General features: G+C 43.8%; 1 protein-coding gene across 4 annotated transcripts in view; it reads right to left on the bottom strand.

The window, feature by feature from the left end:
* MED15 (mediator complex subunit 15) overlaps nucleotides 1-20014 on the bottom strand; it is a 28163-nt gene extending 8149 nt beyond the window's left edge. For 2 of the 4 annotated variants that reach the window (XM_063173206.1, XM_063173207.1), the window contains exons 1-9: nucleotides 19895-20014; nucleotides 14995-15082; nucleotides 14019-14070; nucleotides 13562-13591; nucleotides 12187-12402; nucleotides 11378-11637; nucleotides 9685-10044; nucleotides 8551-8649; nucleotides 2924-3043 (exon numbers count right to left, since the gene is read on the bottom strand). In XM_063173206.1, the coding sequence (XP_063029276.1) occupies nucleotides 2924-3043; nucleotides 8551-8649; nucleotides 9685-10044; nucleotides 11378-11637; nucleotides 12187-12402; nucleotides 13562-13591; nucleotides 14019-14070; nucleotides 14995-15082; nucleotides 19895-19962 (1293 nt within the window). In that variant the 5' untranslated portion in view covers nucleotides 19963-20014. The remainder of the gene's footprint in view (nucleotides 1-2923; nucleotides 3044-8550; nucleotides 8650-9684; nucleotides 10045-11377; nucleotides 11638-12186; nucleotides 12403-13561; nucleotides 13592-14018; nucleotides 14071-14994; nucleotides 15083-19894) is intronic. The other 2 variants (XM_063173209.1, XM_063173210.1) reach the window with 2 other exon arrangements.
* Nucleotides 20015-20197: the final 183 nt, after the last annotated feature.

The raw sequence follows: 20197 nt of genomic DNA, 5'->3' as shown, positions 1-20197 counted from the left end.
CTCATTTGTACACCCTGCATCTTCAGCAGACACAAGGAAACCCAAGCACACATTTTTCACTGAGGGATGTGAATTTCTGCACATAAATCATGTCCATGGACAGCTACTGCAGCCCATGAGCATCAATCTGCTCTGTGCCTCTACAGTGACCTGATCATGACACACACTCTCATTTTCTGAAGTCCTACCCATAAGGAACTTAGGCTTGCATGATAAAAGATTGCATTTACACCCACTAACCCAAAGCTTAGTGCTCAGAGCACTGTCCTGGAAGATAGAGCCAGCTGTGAGTTCCAGCTCCAGTTTGCTGAGTCTCAGGCACAGAACAGCACTCAGGAGATAAGGCTGGGAAGGGCTCTCAGTTCTGGCTCTGTTGTACATCAAAACACCAGGTGGTTGTGGAATAAAGCCTCATATCAGTAATTTTTGTATTGTTTGAAAAGACTGTAAGAAGCAGAAAACCCCAACCAAACAAATAAACTCACTGCAGAATCTAATGAGTATTGTGATAAAAAAGGCCAGACTGTTTTGTTATATGGGGTAAAAATAAATAGCCACAAGGTATTGATATCATATCTGGTCCTTCTGTTGAAAAGCTTTCCTCAGTGCAACACCAAGATTCTTTTCTAAAGAGAAAATACACCCTGAACTACCTGTCAGCACATCTAAATGGATTTTGATGCTCTGAAATGAGTGATCAATAACCACATACCTGCTACAGCCCTTCACTCCTGTTGTCAGCAGCTGCAAGGGCTCTGATGAGCAGGAAGTTACACCCAGCAGACAGCAGCAGTTTAGCATTTTATAAAATTAAGAGATGTAAAAGACAACATTTCTAATTTCTAATCTACCTAGAGCCTGAACCAAGTGTTTTGGCAGACAATGCCAGAGATTCATGCTGGTCCAGAGCTGTCAAGTATTTGCAGTAAACCATGAACCACTCACTCACCCCAGCACCTGCTTCAGAACCATTTTCACTACAATCATTGCTCATGAAAAATTTCTCTTATTTTTCTGCTTTGACCAGTTGTTCAGCTTCTACATCACCTTCCCACTCCCTGGCATGCTACTGAGACATTTCTGATGAGCAGCTCACTGGTGTCAGGAGCCAGAGCTCCTCAGTGACACTGGCAGTGCTCAAAGATCACCCCATCACTGAATGTCTGAACTAGAAGCCTTTTGCTATCAGTAAAGTGTTAAATAGAAGCAAAACTAATACTTAAATATCCATGAGAAAGCCTCAAATATTGTGGATAGAAGCCTTGTAACTAGATATAACTTGTAACTAGATATAATATTGTAACTAGATATAATATTGTAACTAGAAGCCTTTTGCTATCAGTCAAGTATTAAATAGAAGCAAAAATAAAATATCCATGAGAAAGCCTCAAATATTGTGAATAGAAGCCTTGTAACTAGATATAACTTGTAACTAGATACAATATTGTAAGTAGATATAATATTGTAACTAGATATAATATTGTAACTAGAAGCCTTTTGCTATCAGTCAAGTATTAAATAGAAGCAAAAATAAAATATCCATGAGAAAGCCTCAAATATTGTGGATATTTCAAATGGGTGATGATTTTCTCAGTCAGTATTAACTGCTACAGTGACCAAAGCACAAATTCCCCTCTGACTCCACAGCTAGGGCTGGGGTTTGTGTAAATTAACATACACACTGCCCTGGATTGAAAAGAGCATCCATCCTCAAGCAGAAATGACAACAGATGTGTTTGCCTGGGACTGCAGAATCTTTCTGGTCACTGTCAGTGCCTTTGCAAACTCCTGAGAGGAAATGAAGTGCTCTGACCTGGTGCATTTTCCAGCAGCAGCTGGATAGGAGCTGCCAGCCTGCCGAAAAACAACAGCTCAAATTCTTCTGGGTCCCTGATGCCATGCCAAAGCTGCTCAAACTGCATGAGCCAGGTTTAATACCACAAGAATCACCTGTACATGAACAAAGGCCAAGCAAGGTCCTGGGCACAGCTCAGCCAGGGACACTGCAGTGCTGACCTGCAACACTCAGAGATGCACACTCGTGGAGTGTGGACCTGTAATCTGAGGCTTGAATCAATTCTGAACACAGCACATCTCAGGTTTCTGTGGTTGAGATGGCTCCTGAGGTGTTAGAAAGTCTCTTTTTTTCCCAGCCCCATGACCAAAGAAGTTGAGATTCCTCGGTTCTGCTTTTCAAGGCTGTTTATTTTCTCTTATCTTTACATTCCTTCTCTGACCCGCTGTGATCTGTCCAGCAGGTCAGTTTGTGGCACAGTCCCTGCCCTTGGGGTGGTGTTGGCTTTTTATACTAAGAACTACCTGTACTTTATTTACAATAATTTTCCAATAACTATCACCTATGTTAGACAGTCTGTCTCTACTCTAAACCAATCATGAAGTGCCACCACGACAGCAGAAGATGGAGGACAAGAAGGAGAAAGACAGGACATGCCCAGATTCCTCCATTTTGCCTCTTGAACCCCCATTCTAAATCCCCAAAATTCTACTTTTTCACCCTATGACAAACTAACTATCATTCTACTCAAACTCTTGTGGCTTGTAAATCTTCACACAAAGTTGGTAACTGTTTCCATGGGCTAAAATCAAAGGCACAGGTGTTTGTGACTCTGCGCCAAGGTGTCTAAGCCCCTTGCCAGGGTACTGAGTCCTCCAGGGCAGCCAGAGGAATGTCCTGGGTCCCAACAGGCAAAGTTTTAAATGTTAAAATAAATATCTACCCCACTTAAAAAAAAAAAAGCTTTATTTGCTATCCCAAGAAAACCTCGCACTTAAAATAAAAAAGTATCCACAAAAACCACACCAACACTCTGAGTACAGCAGCAAGTTCACAGTTTGATGCACAAGTGCCCATTCCCGTTGCCGGGCAGGGCAGCTGTGCCCGAGGCTGTGACCCAGTAAATACCTGTGGCATCGGCTGTCCGCCCAAGGGCACGGAGCTTGGAGGTGGAGCCGGCACCGCGGGGGCAGGCGGGAACCGTGGTCGGATTTGCATCCCGCCTCGGGCCAGGGGTGCGGTGATCATCTTTGAGGACAGAGGGACAACAGACAAAAGTAATCGCAAAACAAGAAATGCAGTGCACCGGCAGGATGAGAAGCACATGCAGCCTGCGGGGGCTGGGGAGGGGGAGCGTGGAGGGGAGGTTAGTGAGCTTTTCTCTAAAGGGTTAACCTGCCCTGCTGGCCTGGAAATGCAACTCCTTCTTACACTCCTCCTCTCCATCTTCAGAGAGCACCTCATGAACCCCTGGTACCCTGACAGAGCCCATGGACAGCCTGATTCATGGCTCAGGGGCTGACTATCCTGTCATTTCCATAAAGAGCCTTTCCTTAATTTTTCCTGACATCTTGAAGTCCTCCAATCTTTGGAAATAGGTCCTCCAATCTCTGGAAATAAGCTCTCCAATCTTTGGAAATACTTCCTCCAATCTTTGGAAATACTTCCTCCAATCTTTGGAAATACTTCCTCCAATCTTTGGAAATACTTCCTCCAATCTTTGGAAATACTTCCTCCAATCTTTGGAAATACTTCCTCCAATCTTTGGAAATACTTCCTCCAATCTTTGGAAATACTTCCTCCAATCTTTGGAAATACTTCCTCCAATCTTTGGAAATAAGTCCTCCAATCTTTGGAAGTAAGTCCTCCAATCTTTGGAAATAAATCCTCCAATCTTTGGAAATAAATCCTCCAATCTTTGGAAGTAAGTCCTCCAATCTTTGGAAATAAGTCCTCCAATCTTTGGAAATACGTCCTCCAATCTTTGGAAGTAAGTCCTCCAATCTTTGGAAATAAATCCTCCAATCTTTGGAAATACTTCCTCCAATCTTTGGAAATACGTCCTTCAATCTTTGGAAATAAACTCTCCAATCTTTGGAAATAAGTTCTCCAATCTTTGGAAATAAGTCCTCCAATCTTTGGAAATACGTCCTTCAATCTTTGGAAATAAGCTCTCCAATCTTTGGAAATACGTCCTCCAATCTTTGGAAATAAGCTCTCCAATCTTTGGAAATACTTCCTCCAATCTTTGGAAATACGTCCTCCAATCTTTGGAAATAAGCTCTCCAATCTTTGGAAATACTTCCTCCAATCTTTGGAAATACGTCCTCCAATCCTTGGGAATAAGCTCTCTGCTGTCAGAAGCTCTCCATGTAAGAAGCTCTATAATGCCACAGGTTTCTGGTGTGCTTTCCCCACTGTGGGCCCCACGGGTTCAGCAGTGCTGGCCATGTCCCCTCTGTCACAGGACATTTTGTCACACAGCTCAGCAGCAGCTGGCAGTGCACTGCCCCACAGTGAGCAAATTGCACACCAGCCCAACCTGTGCCACTACAACAATGCCAAAGATGACAAAAAGGACTTCTAGCTTTGAAAAATCTATTTCCTTCCTTTTATAACCCATACAATAAGTCAAGTATACTTTTTTAATTACCATAATTTTGACAAATGTGTATTTGCCAAATGCACACCTTCTGTATTTGTCAGAAGCACACCTTCTACTACTAAGGTGTGCTAAATTTTTCTGAGTCCGTGATTTTCCTCAAGCTTTTTGATTCTCCAGCTGTATAGAGTGAGCACACCCTAAAGTACAATAATTTAGGGTAAATGATAAAGGTGAGCATTAGAATCAATTTTTATTTTAAAATAGTATTGGGACTGTGCTGCTCTGCAGTGTCTAAAGTACCTTTCAGCCTGCATGAGCCACAAAGATTTAATTTTTTATATCTATATAACCCTCTGCTAATTAAAATTTGATATTACCCCACATACTGAGAATTTACAACAAATACAGCATATATTTGAGGTAGTATTCAGGTAGCTTTAGCAGATTCATTTATCAGTGAAAAAGCTTCTCTTTGGAGCTTCAAATATCTACAGAAAAGTTCTCTGAGCTACCTTTTTTCCCTACATAAAGGGAAAATCCTACACAATCCTAACTGACCTAATGTAGTCTCCTTTCCTGTAAAGGGTTTGGGGCACTCCTGCTGGGGGTTTATGTAAATGGACTGAAGCAGCCAGCAACACATCTCTAGAGTCAAAGAATGCATGTGCTTACAATTGTTAAAAATAAATAAAATTAAATACAACATAGCAAGACTGAAAAAAAGAAAGCAATAACTGATAAAGAAAACAGTGTCAAATTCAGCACAGCTGTTAGTTGACAACATCAGAGCAATGCAGTCCCTTTCCATCCAGCAAAGAGGGATGGTCAGAGACAGGATTTCAAAGGGGAACAGGGGGGTGCCTCAGACACACACACACATGCACACGTGCACACACAGCATGCAGCAGCTGCAGAGCAAACACAACAACCCAGCAGTGCCACGGAGCACAGGGATGCCAGGAGTGCAGTGAAGAGCTACAGTGTCAACATGAGAGCTGGTGAAGCAACATAACCCTAACAAAACCAAAAATAAAAGGGGGGATTGCTGGGGTGGGAGGGGAATACCCTTTCAGGCACAATCACCCCATCTCAGACCCTGGTGAGTGCACACAGATCTCTGGAGCTGTGCAATCCCAGGCAGGTTGTGGTGACCCACATGTCCCATCTTGGGCAAGTTTCTGAAGCCACACCACCAAAAAGTGAAGATTTACATTACTTCCACTGAGGCAAAGGAAATTAGAAGAATATTCACAGGTTAAGTGTCTGGCAAACCACTGAACACCAGCATGACAAACTCCAATTCAAGGTTTTCAGCTGTTTATAGTATTGTGGTTGGTCAAATGAGTGCACATGCTTCCAATTTTGGGTTAGGATTTTTTGTATTTTTTTAAATGTGTGCTCTGGAAAGGAAATACATATATAAAATGACACCAATTCCACTCTCTTAACAAAAGCAAACTATTTTCCCCCACTCTCCAGCTCAGTTATATTTACAAAACCCATGACCCCTTGATAAAGGAGTCAGGAAATGGGATTCCAAAGTAGTATGTCCATAAAGGAGTTACTCTTCTTGTAAAATAAGAACACAAGCAGAAATGTTTAAGTACTTTTAAGATTTTAACTGAACACATATCTTCCTCCACAAGTGAAATTGATTGTTCTGAGGTAAAATTCCAGACCCTGTAAATTGAGATAAATCAGTGAGCAAGAAGAGGATCTCCCTCCAAAGTAAGCTACAAACCTCATTATTTGATAAAAATGAATTGGAATAGAACAAATAGAATCCAGAGCCTGCAACCTTCTTTTATTTAACAACCAAACATTCAGCAGCCTATAAATACACAGCTTCTGGTGAGCACATGTGTTACAGTGCCAAAGGCAGCTCAGATTTTCAGTCAGCATCAGCCACTCTGCATCCTGAGCACCTGAGGGAATTGCAGTGACTTCACTTTACTCATACTTTACTTGAACTTTACTCACACTTAACTGCAGTTGATTACAGATCTTTTTCCTTGGTGCTGCATGGATTTTGTGTAGGTCTCTTAGATGCTCACAAGGACTGGAGCAGGGTGACACTGACCTCTGTGGGGTCTTTATAACTTCAGAGAATTTCTCACATGAATCCACGTTTAAACCTGGCACTGCTTTTGCTTTGATGTAAAAAGGATTTACAGAAACTTTATGGAAAAGGAAAAATGCAGCCACAGCAAGCAAAATTCCCAGTCTGAAAGCCCTTAAAGACTAAGTTTAAATGTAACAAGGAAAGATTAAGATAGGGTTTGTTTCTAAAAAAAACTTCCCTGAACCAAATAAAGAAAACAAAGCAGATTTATTAAAAATGCTGATGCTACTGAAAAATGTACTAAATAGAAAGCAAAAATCTAGTCTTAAAAGAGTCTTCTTATAAAGGAAATCCTTACTCTCAACACTGAAGCTGCATTGTAATATTATATACAGCCACAATCTTAAACCTATTATATACAGAAAATATTTAGACAAGTACAAGAAACCCATTTAGTTATTGGACTTCATTGTGGTAGGTGAATTTTAGCAGACTCATCTTGCACTGGCATGAACATCAGTGGAGTAAAACCTGTGTGTGGAATATCCCAAACTCCACGTGTGGCAGATAAAGAGCAATCCCCACACAGGACTGGATAAAGCTGCAATACAAAACTGGCTGTCAACCATGTCATCATCACCCAAAGCTTGCCAAATGCACTGTGCTGTTAAGCCACTGGCACATGAAGCCACTAAAGGGGCAGGAATTCAGCTGACTCTACATAAACACAATCCATCTGTTCAGAGTTGAAAAGAGCACCACTGAAGTTAGGAACAAGAAAATAAAGTCAGTGTCTCCTTCCAGTCAGCCTAAGTCCCTGCAGCTCCCACCTGGAAATTATTTAAGACACAAACAAGTTTTAATTCACATTTCAGCTGTAGGAAGAGAATTCTGCATTGCTGCCAGCACTGTCCCAGCTGTACTTACCACTGCCCAGCTTTACATCCTGTGTTACACTGACACAAGCCAAAGGAGAAACTCAGAAACAGAAAGTGGTCACACCAGCAAGGATGTGGCCAGCTGAGAGGTACCATGGTGCAAGACACTGTCCCTGGTACAAGCCTGGGAGGTGTTCACTGGAGAATCACAGCCCACATTAAAAGCTTCTTCCTGAATCTATAAAATGACTTGTGCCCTGAATGGAAATGGTGCTTGAAAACCATGGAATGGCTGGGAATGCATAAAGAATTCTGCCATTAGTCCCAGTCAGCCTCATTTCATCTGTCTGCCTCTCTCTTCATCTACAGAGTGCTGATATTTGTACTTACCCTTGTCTGTAAAATGCCTCAATATGAAGCACTACACAGGTAAGCCACACAAGACTTCCACATTCTTGTGGAAAATGGGATAAGAGGTTCAGCTCAAGCCATTCCCCATTTTTTCCCCATGTCTCCTTCACACCAGACACACATCAAGAAACAACCACTGGGGCTGCAGGTGTATTGCAGGATAGAAAACCATGTTAGACAACAAGCTTTCACCCAGCACTTTTCTTTTTTCCATGTAACTCTGCACTTGTGACACACACCATTTGTTCTTCACAATTCACACCCAGAACAAGAGCATCTAGATCTACTGCCCATCTCACTCAGAAGAAAATGAAAGATGAAAGGACTGAAAGGGGAGTGCAGAGAGATTTCATCATCTATACTATTTTTTTCTAGTCAATACATGAAGATGGAAGGTAAATCACATGTGATTAAAGAGAGCAGGCAAAGATTCACAGTACAGAAATCAGTTTACACAACACAGCAGTCACCTAGGAGAGTCTAATGAAAGAAGAGGTGATACACTCCAGGTACCAACAGTCAGACTTGTAGTGTGCCCACAGGAGACCATCTGTGCATTCCTGTGTCAGTACAGGCAACACTGGAACCTACTGGGGACAGAGAGCATGCACAGAGAGGTTGGCAATGAAATCCTGCCTCTGACTCCAGGCAAAGGAGAAACAGCAGAGAAATCCACACCCCCTTCATGGAGGGGATGAGCAGTGTCAGACCCCTCACCAGGAACCACCAGAACCCCACTCCATGCTCATCTCCAGCATGCACCTGGCACAGGCTGGGAGCTGTGACACTGGGCCCTTACCTGCCCTGAGGCTCCCATCTGAGCAGCCTGGGCCTGAGCTGCCTGCACTGCTGCTGCTGCTGCCTGCTGCTGCTGCTGCTGCACCAGCTGGGCTCTGACCTGGGGGATGACAACAGAACCCAAAGTAAAAATGCATACCTGAGCAGGGGAGGACACTCCTGTTTCAACTGCATTGACTATGCCCATTAAAAGGGGTATGGAGACAAGACCAGCCTCACCAACTGAAGTTTTTAATTTATTTTTTTTTTTGTGAAAACAAGTTCCCATGTTTAAAACATTTAGAATAGTTTTCCCACAGACTGCACAACCAGTTCAACAACTTCTTGCACATCTTACCTCTACTATTAGGTCTTATGAATAAAAATCATAGGCACTTAAATTTTTAGCAAGCCTACCAATGACCAGCATTGCAAATGTTTATAAATTCATTACATCTGTCACTGTGACAATCATGACATTTAGCTACTTCTAGCTCAGCTGGGAGTAGTTAAATGTCACTTCACAAAGTGGAGACATCAACTCATCCATTTCTGAAGTGTGGCTGACACTCCATTCCTCCCCAGTAAGGCCCAAAGAAAAACAGGTCTGAGCTTTGGTTCAATAGCAACCTATGCAGCCCAGATTAAAATGACTCTAACACTTCAAAAAGCTGCACCATTGCAGCTTTGACCCAGCAAGAGATTCAACAGAACAGAACTATTGTCCTGCCCACCTTCTCTTCAAGGCAGGAACAACAGCACATCAAACTGTGACCAAATCTCCCAACATGGCAGAGAGCAAACACTGGCTGCAGTCTAGAACACTCCCCAGTACCTGCTCATGTTCTAGAAAAGCAAACTGCATGGAGGTCATTTTTCTTTAACCAGAGTATTTTTCTTTTCCTTTTTTTCACTTGTCCATTCAAGAGCAAGACAAGAGATTATTTTTTAAAATATTAGCTGCAGTTTTCACAGATTTTCAGAACTCTTAGGTACAAAACTGTTCTCTATTGGCAGGACAAGATATAAACCTTTAAACACCCTGTATCATAACAAATTATGGTTTTCCTACTTCATTATCAGCAAAAGTCAGATATATGTTTTATTTCTCTAGATGGGCATAACAAAACAACATCAGCCAGTCTCTAGCCCTTACCTGCATAGCTTTTAACTGCTGTGGTGTGAGAGTGACAGGCATAACCTGGCTGGGAATTTGTCCTGAGATTGCCTGAGGCTGAGACACCATGGGCTGGGGCTGAGGCTGGGACTGTGGTGGGAGCTGAGACTGCTGTGCCTGAGCAACCTGTTGTTGCTGCTGCTGCTGCTGCTGTTGTTGCTGCTGCATCTGTTGCATCTGCTGTTGCATGACTTGCTGAGGTGCCTGCTGCTGTATCTGTTGCTGTGGTATCTGCTGCTGCTGTTGCTGCTGCTGCTGTGCCTGCATGACCTGTGCTGCCTGCAGCTGCTGCATTTGAGCAATCCGCTGCAGCTGCTGCTGCTGCTGTTGCTGCTGCATCTGAAAAAGCAGGAAAAGACAGCACGTTAAAGCTTCCAGCAATGCAACAGCAGAGTTATTTTATAGTATAAACCAAAAACAAACAGAATCCTAATACATCAGATTGATGTTTTAAGCCCAAAGGAAAGCCTAACCTTTTTATCCACTCATCCCTCACGCATCTCAACCCTCAATGGTTAAATACTCTGCATTGCAACATGACAGGCTTTGCTGTAACTTTAAAAAGCAAAGGTGAAGTCTCCATCAGCTTCTCTTGTACAAATGGCCTCAGATACAGTTTTCCAAATGTGATCACCCCCTAACAAAAACTGCACAAGAATATGACAGCTGAAGTTTCCTCCCTGCTTTTGTACCTAAGGATTATATATATATATATATATACACATACACATTTTTCAAAGTGGCAACACATTAGTCACACAATGACAAAACGGCCATTATTGCTACAGTAATTCAAAGGCTATTCTTTCCCAGTTTCCGTCAGAATGAAAGACTAGCCTGATATTTATAAAAAGAAAGAGACAAAGATTTTAATTCCCTATTGCTATGACAAAAGAAAGCAACAAAACATCTTTAAAGCCTTTCCTCCAGCATGTAACATACTGCTGTCAGTTAAACTGCCAATCTAAGCTGAAGCCCTACCCTGAAGTGGAGATGTGTTAGTAACAGGCAGAGCTGATACTTCCACACAAGCCAAGCCTCACCTGACAAGAAACTGATTGTCTTAGGTTACAATGCAAGATGTAACCAAATGTTTGTATTCTATCACCATCTGTTAAAACCAGGTGGGGCAGTGCTCTTTATCTCTTCCATGACCCACCCTCCCTCCAGGAGATCTCTGCTGTCCATGGCCACTGAGTGTCCCTGCAGGGCTGATCCAACCCCAGCATCCCATGGGGAGATGCTCCGCCCAGGGGAGGAGCCAAGCATTCCTGCCTGGATCCAATCTGGGCCTGGCACAGCACAGCAGCCTTTGCCCCCTGCACTGCCAGAGGAGCAGCTTTCTGCTGCCCTGCATGGCCAGAGGGAGCCCAGGCCCATCTGCAGCAGCCCTGGAGCTGCAGAGGAAAACTCCCCCCTTGTGCAGGATCCCTGCTGCAGCAGAGCCACAGCTGGCACTGCAGGAGGGCTGAGCCCCCCTGGGATGGGGCTGGGACACCCCCCTGACACACAGGGGGCAGGGCATATTCTCACTCTGTCAATGGTTTTGTACTACTACATTTAATTTTAATTTCCCCATTAAATCACAGTTCTGACTTGGGATCTCCTATTGGCTCCCTCTCAAACCAGCACACCCATCACCACATTTGCCACGGGAGCTGTTTGCCATCACCTGCTGTTGGTTTTGCTGCTGCTGCATCTGCAGTTTCAGCATGTGCTGCTGCTGCTGCTGCACAGCCTGCAACTGCTGCTGCTGCTGCTGCTGCGCCACGGCCGCGGCCGCCGCCTGCTGCTGCTGCACCTGGAACTGCTGCTGCATGGCTGACTGCTGGGCCTGGAACTGCTGCTGCTGCTGCAGGGCCACCTGCTGCTGCTGGAACTGCTGCTGCTGCTGCTGCTGCTGCTGGGCTATCTGCTGCAGCTGAAGCTGGGCTGAAGAGAAGATAGACAGGACTTAAAATATGATACCCAAATAATGCGAGATTTATTAATGTCCTTCCTTAGCAGTATACACTTCTGCTTCCTCAAATGGATTAACAGCAGAATTAATTACACTTTGTACTACCAACTTGTAATTCACTCTCCCTTCATTGAGAGTAAGTAGAGAGTAAAAATGTGCAGGAAGAAATGTGCACTGAGGTCAGCAGCAGGAAGCATCTTACCATGGAAAACATGGGAACATGTTTGCACAGGCAAAAACAATGTTCTCAAAAAAACATTGCTCTGAAGCTGGCATGATGAAAGAACTTTCTCATACAACAGCTACACTGTGCTGGCTATACTAAGGAAGACATTTATCCAATTAGGCAGCAGTACTTGAAATCGATTATTTCTGAGTTCACTTGGCTGATTTAGCCAGAAGGATGACATCTATTATGACATTTAGTGTGACATCTCTTCAGCACCCTTTCCCTGGGGAAAGGCCTTATTATGCAAAGCTGATCCAACAACCTCAGTGGCTGAAGCAAAGTGAGCACTTACTCTGCTGAGTAGCTGTGGAGACACCAGGCATGCCGTGAGGGGCCATGGCTGAGGTGCCAGGAGGCTGCTGCTGCCCTGGGAGGCTCATCTGCTGTGCCATGGGACCAAGGCCTGTCATGCCACTCATCGGTGCCCCCTGAGCTCGGGAGGCCATGCCCATGCCAGGTGCCCCTGCTGCAGGACCCCCTGTTAGATTCTGCAGGGCATTCATTGGATCTGCAAAGGAAACAGACACTGAAATGCAGCCAGCCATGCCATTCTCCACAATCCCCTGCTCTCTATCATCCACTCTCGGCTCTGGCAACTTCAGACCATGACTAGACCCAATATCCTGACAAAATCAGATTCCCTGCCCTGCCTGTGAGGCTTCTGGCACATCTCTGCCTCTCTGTAAAGAGTGACGATGATTTAAAATGCTCCCGTGTTGTGAAGTTCCACACAGATTTTAAATACTTATCAGCCATCTCCAACTTGGTACACAAGTCAAGCCAAACTGCCAACAAAACTCCATGAGGATATAAAGCTTTTAACCTCAAAAACCAAGGGAGTCCCACTGTGGATCTTCCTCCTCAAGTCACAGAAGCAATGCTCAGAGCAGAGGATGGACTTTGCTACACATTTATATCTCTAATATCACTGTTATTAGGCATTGAATAAATTCAGTGCCTTTCAAGACAGTTTTCATCATCTGAATGCTGGGCACACAGAAAAGTGAAATTAGAGAGAGAAAGGCAATTCAAGAGGCCAAAACACAACACAGGGTGCAGAAGCAATATGAACCAGGTACAGAACACACACCACCTCCTTCTCAAGAATACTTATAAAATAATTCCCAGCAGGCCAGAGGCATGTTCATGAACCCCAGAGTGCACATTTGCCCTGCAGAGGGATAAAAGCACAGCACCACACTATGTCCCTAACACCCACTGCAGTGAGAGGGAGCGCAGGGGCAGAAGCCAGGATCAGATCTAAGCTCAGCAAATGGCACCACAAATATTTCTGCCTCAGGTGCAACACCTGGGGAGCCACAGCAGCCAACAGGAACCTGGGCTGCTCAGCAGGAGATTATTTATCACTCTGGTACTTTCAGAACCTGATTGCTGTGAGCTAACAGAAGTACAAACAGGGGCACAAAGAAGCCTGCAGTGTTACACCCAAAGCACTGGCCAAGCCTGTCACCCTCAGCACTGAACAACCCCAACCCTGTCCTGCTCCCCTTCCTTTACTCCAGCAGCATTTAATACATTTAATATCCCAGCTAGGCAATACACAGATGCTTTATTCTTAGTAACCACAGCCCTGATGTCTAAGCTGCTCTATTTAGAAATGGAGAGTATGGCAAGGAAGAAAACAACAACAAAAAAGGAACTCTTACCACTGACTGAGGCTTGAGATTTCTTATTGTCTGCAAAGAAAAAATGATGAATCATCTTTGTTAATAGTGTCACATTGACCTTCTGGATATACCCTCTACAAGAAATATATTCACATTGTAATTTTAAAACCCCACTATCTACTGTAGCTCTAATAAAATACATTAACCTAAGCCAATTTGGTAATCAGAATGCTATTTAAAAATATGAAAGATGCAAAGATACAGAAAAAAATTAGGAAGGAGGAAAAGCAGCAAGTTTAAATAATTTCTCAAATACTTTTCAATTATAGATGTTGTATAAAAGAAATAGGATTTATAAATTAGGCATGCATACTACAGGAAGATTTTTAAAGCAACTTTTTAAGAATCAGCCCTAAAATTTACTTTGCTTTTATGATGATTCAATGAGAAACCACAATTGAGAAGAAAATAAAACCAAAAGTAAAAAATTACTTACGAATGTCTCGGAAATGGATAATGAGCCTGGCCACAAGAGAAAGATATTCCTCCTAGAGGTGAAAAATGAGTATTTTAGCATAAGAAATGAAAACAGAATAACCATTACATTTTGGTTCTTCAGGATTCTTCCTCAACACACTGGATTTTACTCCACAATGTGTGTGGGCTTTTCAGAGCAGTTCAATACCAAGAACTGTCTGTTTACAAACCAGGAATATTTTCACTAACACGTCATTGTGGTTGATGGTAAAAGAACACCAAGAAACCACAAAATTCCCAGGAAAGAACCTCCCTGACAGCCACACTAACAGCACCACAATATGCAAATATTACAAACCAACATACATTCTCCACTTCTTATCCACTATAATTCCTTTTTTGTAAGGACAGAACCTGCTTATTTGCATATTGAATTATTTAAGCCCTTGAATTATGTTAGAGTTATGCAGTAACTCTTTTTAAAGCTGAATTCATATTACAAATACAAGTAAATTAATAACTTGGAAAACTAACGTGACAGAAGAGTCAGAATTGAAAAGACAAATATTCTTTGAAATGTTTTCTTAGTGTGCTTCATAATTTGTAGGAAGTTGCAGAGGCTGAGACAAACCCATGAAATAACTCATCAGGAGGATGCCAGCAGTGGGTGCAGATTTGTGGCATCAGCATTGTAACATTTTCACCAAGAAAAGTTCTATTTCAAACATAGAACTTGTTTGGAGACAGCAACACTTTCCAATTTCTCATAAAAGCTCCAGGGAAGAAGTTTATGATTTGGTAAGAGTGTAGAACTGTAATTACAGCCAGACTTTCACAGAGACCACTCCTCACTTCCCCTCAAGGTAAAAGAAGCCGCACATAAAAATCAAAATTTCACATAAATCTGTATTCTTAAGTGCACTGGCTTTGCTATTTCTGCAATTCATTACAAACTTCTGACACCAAATAACTTCTGGAAGCAAATAGAGCCTTACCCTTGTTTTGGCCTTCATAAACACATGGCTCTCCATATCTTTGCTAGATTTGTTATGGGCAACACCAGCTTTCCTCATGGCTTCATCACTGAAAAATAGAAGAGGAAAAAAAAACAAGGCTGGATCTTAATTGAGGCTATTACAAATATTTCCTGCAGTTAGAAAGGTCTGTGAAACAGCTTTTTACCCTTTCTCATTTATAGATTAAAAACAAACAAAAAACTCGAATATCCACCACCTATTACTTAAAACTGCCACTTTTATAAAGTTTCTTCAAATAAATAATGGAGAAAAAAGCCAACTAATTCCTAAAAGGCAACACAAATATTCTTTGCAGAAATTCAAGGCCAACTGCTAAACAAGTCATTATTTTACTGCCTGATGCATTATTTTGAAAAAATACCAGCACTTGTTTATTTGAGAAAAACTAAATGACAGGATTAACGTAATCCATGTTTGGCAAACAATGAGATTGAGCTTCCTAGCATCAGGGTTTTCCAAAAGAGTTCTCTAAACATAAGGTGGAGGAATAAAACAAAAAATGTTGTTTAAAGGCACAGAGGCTTTACCAGTGAGTGAGGACAACCAGGGGGAGCATGGGCTGGGGACAGAGGAGCTGCAGCATGGGCAGGGTGGCAGGGGACATGAAAAGAAGGGACATTTGCAGCACATCAAAGAGCAGCAACTAATTCACTGTGGAACATGCAAAGAAAGACATCCCAAAACAAGGAGTTCAGCCAGGTGAAACCCTGTTCCAATCCTCTGAAATTCTGAGAATTTCATTCTCAGAAACTTCCCTGCAAAACCTGTTCTTTTCTAAAGCAGCCTGGCAGTTACAGTCTCAATTCCACAAACCAGTGGTCAGGAAATACTTTCACTTCATAATTAACATATCAGAAAGTTATTTCTTGGTGCCTGCCTTGCATGAGCAGCTACCCAGCATTAAATGCAGGTCGGGGCAGTGAGCCCTGGAAGTTTCAGCCACTCTGAAGAGACACTACTGCTTTATTTCCCCTGAATTTCTGTGACCTCCCATGCAGCAGCAATGGGTAAATGGGTTCAGCTTTCTGAATCAACTCAATGACTGCTGGAATGTTGGGGAACACCAGACAAAGATGGACTTTGGACCTGGTTAACAGCAGAGATTTGCTAACAGGATGCCTTGGCAAGAGCAAACTTTGAAAATTAGACTTAGATTGCAAGAAGATTAAATCAAAAGGAAATCTTATTAAACTTTGGACAGTCTCAGCAGAGAAGAGCAGATGTTTAAAATGCAGAGCTTAGGCTGTCACAGCTCACACCCAACACTGCACCTGCTGCAAGGTTCCCATGGGAACCTTTGTGGGGTCTGGCAGCCACCAAAACAATGCTGTTTGTGTATGAAGCTTTCCTAAACTGCAGCAGCATCTGAACACAGCGCAGAGCAACTATTCCTCCATCAAACAAGCCCTGAAGTGAACTGCTGATAAAGGAGCTCTGCTGTGGAGGAAGAAACTACACCCAATTCTCTATTAACAAGTCCTTTTTTTCACTTTCCTTTTTGGAAAGGCTGTCTCTAAATCCACACTACCCTGAATCCTCCTGAACTTTCCAGTCCCAGTACTATGAGAATGCTTTTCATGTTGAGAGCACTGAAAACTGAGCAGACAAAAAGAGAAGACAAAGATTGCACAGAGAGAAGCAAAGAAAGTAACAGGTAAGGTAGCACCTAGGGGATGTGATAGAGACAGTGATCAATATGGTATCAGGAACCTGAAAAAAATCCACAAAGCAAAGAAAAAGAAGTCCAAAAAGCAAATAAATTATCTGCTTTTATATGAATCATCTCCTCTTGACATTACAGAACATGGAAGATGTATTATTGTGGCTACATCTGCATTACTGAAAATGTCCTGTCTGTTAGAGTTCCAATAAAGGTTTAGACTGGGAAACAAAACCACACAACTTGTTCCTTGTTCACATATTTAACTGCAATCAACATAAAAACAGTTACATTAAAAGACTATGGAAGTCAGCTAAAACAGAGTCATAGCTTTAGCACAGAGCACATTCCTTGCAGAAATCCCAGCTCTACAAAACTTTGGGAATGAGAAGGTACCAACCAATTCAGCCTCCATCTGCTTGGTAAGCACTTAGGAAATGTGCAGATGTGCACTAAAAATCTGATTTCATGCAGAACACCCAGAGCTGTGTAGATGTAGACTACTGTAGATGTGTAGATGTAGACTAAATGTGTAGATGTGCACTAAAAATCTGATTTCATGCAGAACACTCAGAGAGAGCTGTGGTTTCACAGGATGCAGCACTCAGCACCAACAGAAGCTTCAGGAATTCCCCCTCCACTCTCACAAAGCTTCTTTCCAGCCCAAATATGTGCAAGCTCTCACTCAGGCCAGCTGGTCTAACAAAAATCTTGCAGAACATGTTCTCCTTCCCAAGGGCCCCAGCTCCCTCCCTGGGCAGAGCACAGCAGGGCTCTGTGAATCACAGCAGGACAGGGAGATGCAGGGCCAGCAGCTCCCAAGGCATCCCAGGGAGCATCAGAGCACAATTCCCTGCTCACACAGCCTCAGAGTGAGTTTACAGCCCAGATCAGACCTGTCCTTCAGGCAATACCAACATCCAAAGGCATTTGAATGAAAGGCCTTTAGGAGGGAGAATGTACTGGAGCTATGTAAGGCCAGGATAAAGTGGTGCCCTCCAAGCAGAAGTGTTTCTCCACACTCCCACAGCTCTGCTGGCTCCTGGAACACCCTGGGAGAAGGCAGAGGTGCCCCTCAGCCACTGGAGCTCAGCATTTCCCAGCCCTGCTCCAGTATGGAAGTTCTGCTCAGCCCTGCAGCCCCACGGCAGCCAGTGCTGGACTCAGGACATGAAAAGCACAATTCTCAAATGTCCACGAGCAAACCAAGCACCTGGAGCACTGAGAGATTCCTCAGACACCCACTGCCCACACGGAAAGGGTCACTCACAGCATCACTCCTGACAGACAAAGCCAAAGCCCAGAAAACTTCGGGGCTGTCGTGAAAACCCAAGTGTGGAATTGCAACAAATGGAGACACCCAGAGCCAGCAGCTCTACAGAGGCTGCCTCAAAACTCAGAAACTACTCAGATAATCACATAACTCATTTTGTATTGTTTCATGCTTTCAATGTTCAAGAGTTAACATTCATCCTGACAAGTGTCACCTCTTGCTTGCAGGATGAGCTGGAAGATGTGCACACATGCAAGACTTTATTTCCCAAACTGCTCAGAACAACCTTCCCACAGATTATAAAAACCTTCAGGTGATTCACCAGATGTTTAATTACATCCCTCTTCCACCGACTACATCAGCCTCTAATGACAAAGCTGGGAAAGAAACAGGAACTTGGAACTTCTTTCTGGAAAGAAACAGGAACTTGCTGCATGGAGAGCTCCAGGTTTTAGCAAGTGCATTGATTTTATTTCTCATTCCTCTTATCCCAAGAGCCCCATGGAGCCGGGCCAGGCTGTTTTGGATACCTAACTCACTCACAATAATTTCTTTTAAAGTCTGCTGCAGTCACTGTAACAACTCATCCCAGCCATCCCAGTAACAGTTTTGCTTGCTTTTTAAACAAGGCCATGAATGCAAATATCTGATCCATCCTGTAAAACTGGAAGTGACAAAAAAAAAGCTGTCACAACATCTAATAAAAGGTACATGAATCATACAGAGACATTTGTGCACTTGTGTAAAAGAAAACAAACAGAGGGCATGTATTAAAAGTTTAGGATTACTGTCATCTCTTCATTTGGCATTAAATATTTTTTGGTCAGTAGCAGTAATTTTTTAATCCCTTTTTGTGCACTTCCACTGAAACATTTTTGAGCATTGTTTGCTGCTTAGAGAAACCACACTGCAGTTTGCAGGGCAAATACAAATGCAGGTTTGGTTGTGTTGGGTTTGCAAGTGCTTACTCACGTTTATTCCTCAAATCACAGCACTCAGGGCACTCCTGTTTGCTTGTTTTGACAAAGCAGCAGAACAGAGAGGAAGGAAGGGATTAATCTAACAAGATTAATGACTTTACAGAAAGTTTAGAAAGTGAAACATCCCTCGTGAGCACCAAGGAAGTCTGGCTGGCTCTGACACACAAACATCATCCTACTCCTTCAATACTATAACAGTTTAATTTTGGAACAGCACCCTAATTGTAGAAAACCCACAAACACTCACACTACTCATCTGTCATAGAAAACCAGCCCAGTTTTAGACATTGAAAGGAATATCAAGCTTTCCAAAATACACGAATTAGCACTCCAACATTAGTTTAGAAAGAACGAACAGGGCTTGCCTTCTGTGCCCATCACCTTACATGGAGCAGAAGAACCTTTAAATATAGAAAAAGCCTGCAGAGCAGCAAAGTAATTCAAGGAAAGCAATTGTTTCACAAAGGAAAACTGAAAAGGCAACAAGCTGAGCTTCACATTAACCCACCAGCATTTTAATTTCATATTCACCCCCAAAAGCCAGACACAAACCCAATAACAGTGATTTTCATAGGGCTGAATGTGCCAAATTTCACACATCACGGACACTGGCAAAATCACAGCCCCAAACCACACGGTGTCAGGCAGGGTAGGAAATCGGTGTTGCTGAGGAAGGGGAAAGTGAAGGAGAAGGAGGATCGGGAAAATCCAGTCACGGACCGGTCCCGGTTACCGCGCACAGAGTCTGGGCAAATCTGGCAACGAGGCCGCTCAGGAGAGGGCCACGCTTGGGGGAGGAAACAGCGGGGAGCGGGTACGAGCCCAGGCAGCCAGGGCAGGCCCGGAAAGCCCCGCAGAGCAGCGGGCACGGCCGGGACACGGGCGGCCCCGCAGCCGAGGCCCGAGCGCGGCCTACCCATCCCCGAGCCCGCGGCTGCCACTCACATCTGGCTGACGAGCTTCTGGCGGAAGTTGGTGCTGCGCCAGTCGGTCTCGGGCCCGGTCACGTCCATGGCGGCCCCCGGAGCGCGTCCCGCCGCCTCCGCCGCTGCCCTGGGCCTCCGCCGCGGAACCGCTTCCGCCGCGCGAGGGATCGCGGGAAATGCAGTCCCGGAGCGAGCCCCGCCGACTCGCGCGGGATCTGCCTGCTCGGAGTGAGGCTCGCTGGGAAATGTAGTCCGGCCCAGGAGCGCTACTCGGCTGTGGCGGCCCGGGCGCGCCCCGCGCTGGCCCCGAGGGTGGCGGCCG

The sequence above is a fragment of the Melospiza melodia genome, chromosome 20 (genome assembly GCF_035770615.1).
Source record: "Melospiza melodia melodia isolate bMelMel2 chromosome 20, bMelMel2.pri, whole genome shotgun sequence".
Classification (NCBI taxonomy): domain Eukaryota; kingdom Metazoa; phylum Chordata; class Aves; order Passeriformes; family Passerellidae; genus Melospiza; species Melospiza melodia.
Note: the sequence above shows the minus strand (reverse complement) of the source record. Positions and strands in the feature narration are given on the sequence as shown.